Source organism: Herpailurus yagouaroundi, unplaced genomic scaffold (assembly GCF_014898765.1).
Source record: "Herpailurus yagouaroundi ecotype Mexico unplaced genomic scaffold, PumYag 208, whole genome shotgun sequence".
Lineage (NCBI taxonomy): Eukaryota > Metazoa > Chordata > Mammalia > Carnivora > Felidae > Herpailurus > Herpailurus yagouaroundi.
Genome location: NW_024412439.1, coordinates 11,620,564 through 11,630,126, shown reverse-complemented (window position 1 = coordinate 11,630,126; position 9,563 = coordinate 11,620,564). Strand labels below are relative to the sequence as shown.

Sequence of the window (9,563 nt, the reverse complement as noted above, 5' to 3'; positions counted from 1 at the left end):
CGGGGCTGAAGAATCCAAATGTGGTGAAAGACATACACCTACAGATTCAAGAAGCTGAGTGCATTCTTTAGGGTAAAACCTAAAGACACCCACGCAAAGGCACACTGTAGTCCAACTTCTAAAAATTAAATACAAAAAAAGAATCTTTTTTGAAAAAACTTATTTACTTTGAGAGAGACAGGGGCAGCATGAGCAGGGGGAGGGGCAGAGAGAGGGAGGGAGGGAGGGAGAGAGAGAGAATCCCAAGCAGGTTCTGTGCTGTCAGTACAGAGCCTGACGTGGGGCTCGAACTCACAAACTGGGAGATCGTGACCTGAGCTGACATCACGAGTCAGATGCTTAACCGACTCAGCCACCCAGGTGCCCCAATAAAAAACCTTGAGGGGCAGGGGCGCCTGGGCGGCTCAGTCGGTTAAGCGTCCGACTTTGGCTCAGGTCATGATCTCACGGTTCGTGGGTTCGAGCCCCGCGTCGGGCTCTGTGCTGAGCCTGGAGCCTGTTTCAGATTCTGTGTCTCCCTCTCTTTCTCTGCCCCTCCCCTGCTCATGCTCGCTCTCTCTCTCTCTCTCTTTCTGTCTCTCTAAAAAGTAAATAAACATTAAAAAAATTTTCAAAATAAGTAAGTAAAAAACTCTGGAAAGCAAGCTAGAGACCGGGTGACGCAGAGAATCGTTGAGCCACGACATCGTACAGCTGAAACGAGTCCTACGCTCTATGTCGACTATTGAAACAGGAACTGAAAACAGAAACTCGGCTGAGAAAACCAGTGAAACGAGGAGCCGGTTCTCCGAAGAACTCAATGACGTCGACAGACCTCGAGGAACACTGACAAGTGGGGGCTTCGCCGATTACCAAGGCGGATCTCACGGCGGCCAGGGTGGCGGGCGGGTTGGCGGGGACAACGGTGTCTCTGTCTGAACCCAGCGATTCACTGCCTTCTAAGTGGGACACTGCCCTGCTCAAAGCTGTTTTGGAAAAATCCCTCGGGGGCAGGATGCCGTCAGCAGAGGGGTCTGGGGCCACGGAGCTTGCAACCGACGAGTAAGCCAGATGGAGTGTAGACCCAGGAAGGCGGCTCCCGGAGGAGGGGCTAGAAGGTGGGTCACCAGGGCCTGGCAAGGACAAGCCGCTTCGGACACGCATCCCCAGGGCTCCCCGAGCCCGGCGCCCACAGACGAGTGGACAAACAGGGCTCGCTGCCCCCACGTGTGCTTATTCACCACCAAGGTCAGTTCAGAGACCCCGCCCCGCAGCCCCCACGGACGGCCCGGGTCTGGCGCTCCCTCTGGACACCCAGCCATGAGCAAGGCAGGACCAGGGACCTCCCCACGTGGAACCTTCTTTCTCCATGCTTCCCTGGGGCCACCAGGGGATGGGGCTCAGGGTCCTCCCCGCTCCAGACCCCACGGGCCTCCCAGAGCTCTTCCGGCAGGCGGGGACGGGGGGCTCACGACCTGGGTCACACTGCAACCACACTCAGGCTTTTCCCCACCGTTTGGGGATTTCTGATTTCCTTCCCCAGCATCTGGGATTTTTCTTGTGCCAGAGACCAGATGGCAGAATCTCTTCCAGACTTAAACATTTCTGTCTAAATGTCCAAAAGAGCTTTCTGTCCTAATAGTGTTGTTTCTGGACCAAAAAATCCAGGCAGAGGACGCACAACTGTCTTTCCCACCACACACACACACACACACATCTCTCCTCCGGGGAGACACCCACAGAATGATGGGGCTGCTGAGAACCAGCAGGAGGGCTGTGCCGAAGGAGGAAAAGAAAGGTCCGGAAGGTCTGGGAAGTTCACAGGCCGGTTATTCATCCTTTAATAAGGTGAGGTCGCCTCGGTGGCACCCACCTGCTTCCACAAAGGGGTCCCAGACGCTAACGGGGCCCGACCACAGCCTCCCCCGAAACGCCTCTCCGGGGGTTCACCCGCGTCGATCTCCGTGTCTCACAAGCAAAAAGTCCCGACGGAAACATTTGGAAAGACCCTGGTTCCCCCCACATCTCACGCAAGGCTCAGCTCAAGAAGGAACATTTTGACAGTAGGAAGCGCTCTCCCATTGGGCTCGTTCCAGAGGGGGTGGGCGACCAGGCTTGCACGGGAAATATGGCAGATGGGGGGCGCCTGGGGGCCCGGTCAGCGGGGCGATCTCGGCTCAAGTCATGATGTCACGGTTCCTGAGTTTGAGCCCCACATGGGGCTCTGCACCGACAACACGGGGCCTGCTGGAGATTCTCTCTCTCCTTCTTTCTCTGCCCCTCCTCCCCTCTCTCGTGCTCTCTGTCCCTCGAGAGAAAGAAAGAAGAAAGAAAGATCTACGAAGAGCAAAGTAAAGCCCTCCGTGTGGGCCCAGAAATTTGGCTGTGTCAGCACAGGAGGCAAAGAGTCCAATTCTGCATCCACAGACATAGGGGGAAAAATAAACTCGGAGAAAAAAATTAACCAACTTCATTGAAATAGCAGCGTGATGCGGCTAGCAAGAAATGAATGCCTTCTGGGCCACATCAATAGAAGCATAGTGTCCAGAATGTGGGAGGTGGCCGTATGCGACACCACACTCACCTGGGGTACCGAGGCTCCCACACTCTCCCAGGTCCATGAGCGAACTGGACTTGACCAAGTGAGCGTGGCTTCAGCTACACAAAGGACCAGAATCCACTGCGTTGGAAAACATCGGGAGGGGGTAGGAGTGCTTCTCCTGGAGGAGGGAAGACAGAGGGGAATAGGACAGCCTGAAGGGCTGTCACGGGTCAGCGCAACAGGCTTCAGCTGTGCGGCTCCGTGCTCCAGACCCAGTCCAAAGAACCCCAGTGGGCGGGAAACACGGAGAGACGGGTCACGGCCCGTCTGAGTGTGCCGCTGCCTCAGCGGGACGGGGGCTGGATGGACCCTGCAGGGCCCGGACAGAAGGACCACTGGTGGGTGCTGTCTGCGGGCCGAGTACTGAAGTTGGCGCCCCACGTGTTCCCTGGGAGGCAGGCACGACGGGCCCCACTCACAGGGAAGGAGACCGAGGCTGGGGCGGGTGGGAGATCTGGGAATAAAGACCCCACCCTCTGACCCCAAGGTATGTGCCTAGACGTGACCAAAGTGGAAAGACAGAAGCTCCAGCTGAGAGCCCACGGACGACAGCAGCCAAGGTCTGTGTGGCGCGTGGGAGGGGCCGGGCGCAATTCTGGGGGTTTTGCGTTATCACGGCGCATTCCGCCACAGCTCTTGGAGACTGCGGCCTCCGCGCCCGGCTACGGGAGGGGAAACTGAGGCACAGAGAATTTGAGTTACTCGTCCAAGGTCACTGGTTAGGAACCGGTGGCACAGCTGGAGCACACGTGATCCCCGCCCCCCACCTGAGCCAGGACGATGTGGCCTCCCAGACCGCAGTATCCGCTCCTCCCCATCCGGGGGTCTCAGGGGCAGGCAAGCCCTTTCCCCACACACATTCTTGCCATTCCCTCGGCCCCCCGCAGCCGCCGGGTCCCGTCCTTCCTCAGGCCCGCCGGCCGGCCGCTCCCGGAGCCCCGGCCCCTGCGGCCCGGCCCCACCTCTCGGCCGCGTCACTCCAGACCCTGACGAGGGCGGCTACTTTGGGTGAGAAATGGGAACAGGGCAGGAAAAAATTTCATTCGAGCAATTAAAGAATCACTTCATTTGTCACGATCAACCTCCTGGGCACAGGCTGAATGCAAAAAGCTGTTGGCCGAGCCCTTCCGTGTCTGCACCTGACGGGAGCAAGGGGGATATTCGTTCTGCCCGGGAGGATTGCACCTCCCATAAGTCTCCGTTTTATTGAAAGTTTAAATAACAGACAGACACAATGTGATCAATTAGCGGGGTAATTCCGAGGAGATGTCATAGTAAAATTAAATCTCGGGCACATTCGGGGCAGAGATGCCTGTGCCTTCTCTCCGGTCTCTTTCCTCCGCAGTGTGTACATTTTAATTGAAAGTTTATTCTGCTCTGCGCCTTGTCTACTAAATTTTAATTTAACATCGTAATGAGAAGGGTGTTTTCTGAGCAGCTCTTCGCAGACAAGCGGAGGAGGCTTCACAGACAAAGAGAACGAGGGAATCTACAGCACTTTCCAGACAGCCCCCATCCACCCACCCACCTCTGGAGAGGGTCCCAGGGCCTGGAGGACCAGCCTAGGGGACATTTGGCACCTGTGACAGCTGGCCCGAGAGGCGACCACACCGCAAAAGCAGCAAGGGGACCCAAGAGACAGGGGGGTCTCAGGCCTGGCCGCACACAGGAGCGTCAAGCAAAACCAGAAGGCGGGGGTCTCTCCTCCCTAATCCCACCTCTGGTTTCCCTCCGGAGCCTCCTCCTGGCTAAACCCGAGGGGCAACCAACTGGCCGGGTGAGAACGCGGTTTGGGGAGCCCGGCCTGGCTTTGCGGAGCAGAGCGTCAGAAGGGGCGGGTCTGGAGGTGAGAGGCGGGAGCTCAGAAACCAGAAGATACTTGTGGCAACGTCTCTTGGCCTCTCCGACCCTTAGCTGTAAAATGAGGACAGTGACGCCCGATTCTCAGGGCCGCACCGGACCGGGACGGTGAGGGGGGTGGGGGGCTACCATGCAAAGGTGGGAAGGGTTGTTCCTTTCCACTGCCTCTCGGGAAAGCCACAGGGGAGCTTCTCCAGGAGGGTGGACCCTTTTGTCCTGGAGGGTGACCCCAAGCAGGCGCTGATTTCCTGCCTGGATGCAGGCGGGTGATGCACCCCGACCTCGGACACAGACAGAGGCCTTGCCTGGAGGGGGAGGCGGTCTGAGTCTCAGGCTGCAGGAGAAGGGAGACGAGGGACACAGCCTCGTGGTCCCCAGCGGCAGACCAGCCGGCTCTGTCTCATGGTCACCGCAAGGACCCCCGTCTGGAGTCTCAGCGCCCCCAGACTCCTCTCACCTGATCGCCTGCTCCCGGGGACACCTGTGAGGTGGCTCAGGTGCAGGGAGGCGCGCGGAGGGGGTGGGGGGGAGGGGCGTGGGGGTCGCTAGTGGCCACTGCTGGCGAGAGGCGGTATTGCACCCCAGCCCTCGGAGGAAGCGGGCGCTTCCGCCACCTGCCAACGGGGCATCGAGGGGCGCCCGGAAGGGGACTTGCCAATGGTCAGGATTCAAATAGTCTAGCGCCAAGGGGAGGAAACAGCCACAGGACTGCCTCCCGCTCCTGCCTCGCTCACATCCACCCCAGCCCTGCTGCCTTCCGGCGCATCGGGGACGCACCGCACACGCTCCCCACCCCACCCCACCCCGGTATCCCTGCCGCCGCTGCCCCTGCTTGCTTCTTGGTCCCTGCTCACGTGTCGCCTCCTCCGGGGAGACCACCCTGACCACTGCATCTTTAATAGCTCACTCTTCCCACTGCACTGACTACCCGCTATTATATTGCATATCTCGTCATGTTTTCCTTCCGTGTCTCGGGAATGTGAATCCCCCGGGGGTCCTGTCTTCACTGTTCTCTGCTACGTCCCCAGCACCTAGTAGGACACGACGTGATAGTCACTCAAACATCGTGTGTTGAATTATTAGAGAGAAAGGAACGTGGCGTGACTTAGTGGCAGTCCACTGAAGGACATCCCCACACCCCCTAACAGACTTGGTGTGCACTGTGCTGTGAACACATTTCTCGGCGGGGACTTGGCAAGGGTCCCGTGGGAAAGGAGCCCACCACCCGGAAATCGGGAATCCGTCAGGGCAACCGCTGGGTCCCGCCATGGTCCATCCTGGTCTCCCATCAGTGAAGCGCGCCCCAGAACCCGGAGGGGACCCCACGTCCGCAGTGGAGGGAGCATGTCCTGTGCTCCCATTGGGGGTAAGAGAAAAGCAGAGAGGCCGGTTCCCTACATGGTATGTTCCCCTCTCCTCGTGTCCACACAGAGAACGGCCATTAAACTGTCACGGTTAGGGGCGCCTGGGTGGCTCAGTCGGTTAAGCATCCGACTTCGGCCCCGGGGGGGGGGGGGATCTCACGGTTCGTGAGTTCGAGCCCGGTGTTGGGCTCTGTGCTGACAGCTCGGAGCCTGGAGCCTGCTTTGGATTGTCTCCCTCTCTCTCTGCCCATCCCCAACTTATTCTCTCTCTCCCTCTCTCAAAAACAAATAAAACATTTAAAAAATTAAAAAAAAAAAAAACCCGTCATGGTGACATATCTCTGCCCGAGTAACAGAGGATAACGGGGAGCTAGGGTTTGCTTTGCAGAAATTCTCTTTGCTACCAGCCTGGCTTCGGTAGAACTCACTCGATGAAGCAACAGCTGTCTGACCCTGCTGTCCTCAATCCCAACGGGGCGGGGGGGGGGGGGGCAGGCCAGGCAACTAACAAGCAAGTATTTGCTAACTCGATAGCACAAGCAAGCAGACACGATCACACCTCACAGGTGTCCAAGACTTTCTGGCCCTTAGACCCCTTCGGCCTCCTCACGAGCGTCTCCCAGAGTTTGCGTCCAGTGCAGGAGGGTTTGCGGCCCGGGGACCTCCCCACCCGGACGTTTCCCAGCCGCCCCCTCCATAGCGTCACAGACCTGCCAGCTCCCCGATTCCGCCTTAATTGCTTGCATTGTGCTCCTGGCCTAGAGGGAAATGTTTCCCACAGCAAAACTCAACGGGTTTCTGATTTTCTTATCAGAAATGTCACTCTGACATTGTAAATACCGACTGTGTCCCTCCAGTAAGGTGGCTTTGCTCGGGGCCTTCCTTCATCGAGAGCGATCTTCATTTATGACAACCGGGCCTTCCAAAAAGCGGGGGCCCCACACGGCCCCCACCCTCCAAGGTCAGAGCCAGCCGCACCCCGCTCACGCTCTGGGGAACAAAGCCGCAGCCAGGGCGACAAGGCCCCGGGAACAGGAGCCTGGTGCCAGCAGGGACCCAGCTGGTCCGAGAACCCACCTAAGATCAGGGGAAGGACGGGGCCCAACAGAAGGGGCCTCTCCCGGCACCATGGGCCAGAACGAGGGGACCCAAAGCTTTGCAACCGTGGAAGCCATCACCACCCGTGGGCTCAAAGGGGCAGAAGGAGGAAACAGTAACAGGAGCCCATCAGGCAGGGCATGGAAGGATCCAGCAACTTCCAGGGACACACCCCTGACCCCCCAATCCTCTCTTGGTGCTTGCTGGCCAAATCCAACAGTTCATTAGTCAGTCAGGACCTTCCCCCCGCCCCCGCCCCCCGCCCCGGCTGGGGTCCTCCAACCGGGTCAGCCCCCACGGGCACAGCAGGGTGCGGGGGGGGGGGGGGAGCCAGAGTAACAAGCATCCCTCCCCCCCGCCCAGCCACCGTGCTCTGTCCTGCTTCTACAGGCTCAGTCTGTCTGTCGTCGCTCAAGCCCGCAAGGCCATCGGTGAGCCCGAGAGCGCAGAATCTCCTTCCCTTGTCTTGCCAACTCCCTCTGGTCTCTTGACAGGTCCCTCCCGTCCCGTCCAGTGCACCTCCCACCTAAGTCCTGGTCCCGGCCACTTCGCGGAGCTGAGAGCCAATTGGTAATGGCTCAGGGGATTTGAGGGGTCAAATCCAGGATCCAGGGGCCCCAGATGGGCCCAGGGCCTCACAGTCTCTCCTGTGCCACGGGGCCAGGGCGTGGAAACATGGCCTTTCTCTACGGGTTCTAAACCCAGCGCAGCTACTCACCCCCCTCTGGCGGGTTATTCTCCACGTGGCTCCAGACGAGCCTTCTTCTAAAATCCATGCAGGGCGATGAGGCACGAAGCTAGAAGCCGCTGTCATTGTCCCCTTGTGGTAACAGGGTTGGTGGCGAGCCCGGCGCGACAGCAGGGACACGCAGCGAAGGCAGAGGGTTCTGCCCACACCCCTGGGTCGGGGAGGGGTGGGGGGAGACCTCGTCTTGTCTCGTGGGCGGCCCCCTCCTGCTTGCCTGCTTTTTGGGGTCCCGCGTGTGCCCACGGGGCGGGATGCCTGGGAAGAACGAGCCCCGCTGTCTATTCCGCGGATTCACAGCCTTGCCTGACAGCTCACAGTTCCGAGGCCAGGAAGTGCAGCAGAGTCAAGGCCCAATTACGGCAGAGGAGAGCCCCGGACAAAGGGCTAACTGTGCTAACAAGCCATTTTGGAAGGGCATTTCAGCCCGCCTGCTGTCAGGGAGGCAGCAACACCGGGCAGTGAACCGGCAGCCCCAGGCTGCGGCCTGGTGTTTGTCATGAATCTGTCTTGTTCATCAGTGTCGGTGACAAAAAAATAAAAAAATAAAAAGAGAGAGGAGGAAGACATCACGAGGCAAGGAAGCAATCTTCACAAGCGCCGTTCTGGATGGCTGCTCCCGGCCAGGCTCCAACACCTTCAGTGCTGTCCCCGCTGCCCCCAGAACGCGGGACAAGTGCCCTGCCCCGTACCCTCTTCTGGTCTCTGGGCCTCTCAGAGGGCGGTCTGGGTCCTGGGCACCAGAACGGCCCAGGCACTTGCTTAAAAGGCAGATTCCTGAGTGAGAATCTTGCGGGGAGAGGGCTGGATCCTGATGCTTAACCGGCTTTCCTGGGGGGATCTCAGCTCACTGGTTCGGTCACTGTCCTGCCCCCTGCCCCGTGCATCCAATCGGGAAGTGAGTCTGTGCCAGGCAGCGTGCTGGGGGCTGGCGAGGGTGGGTGAGCGCTCACCGTCTGCTCCCCCGGAGGAGCCCCTGGGCAAAGTTGTGCCGCACACAGCCGAACACAGGACGTGTGGCCGGAGCGCCCGCGCAGGGCCTGGGGAGGCAGCACCGGCGGGGCTGAAAGCCGCCTGCGCCCCGACTGTGTGGCCCCGGGGGAGTCCCTGCACCTGTCCCAGCCTCCGTGTCTTCCTCTGATCACACACACCCACCGCTCCTGAACCCGAACTCCGCTCCCTTCGGCAGGTGCGCAGGCAGGCGACCGTGGAAGGTGCTTCCCAAGGGAGTAGGAGCAGTTTGGCTGCGGTGCCCCAGGCTGAGAAACGCAGTGTCCGCACGGCCAGCGGCCTGGCGTCGCACAGGAGCGGGGCCGTGCTGCCCGCCAGCCCGAGCTGAGCTGGGGGGGTGGGGGGGGGGGGCCTGGAGGCATTTCCTTTCCTCACCTCCTGTCTCCATGTCTGCAGCCGGCATTTGCCGGGCTTCCGCTGTGCATTCGGGGGAACCCCAGAGCCAGGCCGGACTTGGAAGGAGCCACGGACAAGCGCTCGCGGAACCATAAGGTCACGTGACTAGGTCACGTGACAAGCCGCAGCCACGTGGCCGGCAGCCCAGAGGAGGGACATGCGCTGTGGGGCGGCGGCCTCGGCCAGGATTACTCCCCCTGTGGCTTGAAGGGTGAGCGGGCCAGCCTGGGCCAGGTGAGGCCATTAGCACAGCGCCCCCTGTTGAGTCCCAAGTACCTTTGCTGTTGGTGTCGGTTTCTGAGGGTCACTTTTATAAATTGTGGTGGAAACACACATCACGTAAAAGGTGCCACCTGAACCACTTTTACGTGTTCGGCTCAGGGGCATGGGGCTCATTCACCAGCGAAACCACCACGGCCGTCCATCCCCAGGACTTCTCCACCTTCCCAAACGGAAGCGCTGTCCCCGTGAAGCACGGGCCCCCGCCCAGCGTCCCTTCTGTGTCTCT

The 9,563-nt window shown here is 59.8% G+C and overlaps 1 protein-coding gene across 1 annotated transcript in view; it reads right to left on the bottom strand.

Annotated features, from left to right (window-relative positions):
* Positions 1-9,129, bottom strand: part of LOC121016076 (uncharacterized) — an 83,489-nt gene extending 74,360 nt beyond the window's left edge. The window contains exon 1 of the mRNA XM_040453510.1: positions 7,622-9,129. Coding sequence (XP_040309444.1) covers positions 7,622-7,679 — 58 coding nt within the window. The 5' untranslated portion in view covers positions 7,680-9,129. The remainder of the gene's footprint in view (positions 1-7,621) is intronic.
* Between the last annotated feature and the right edge of the window lie 434 nt (positions 9,130-9,563).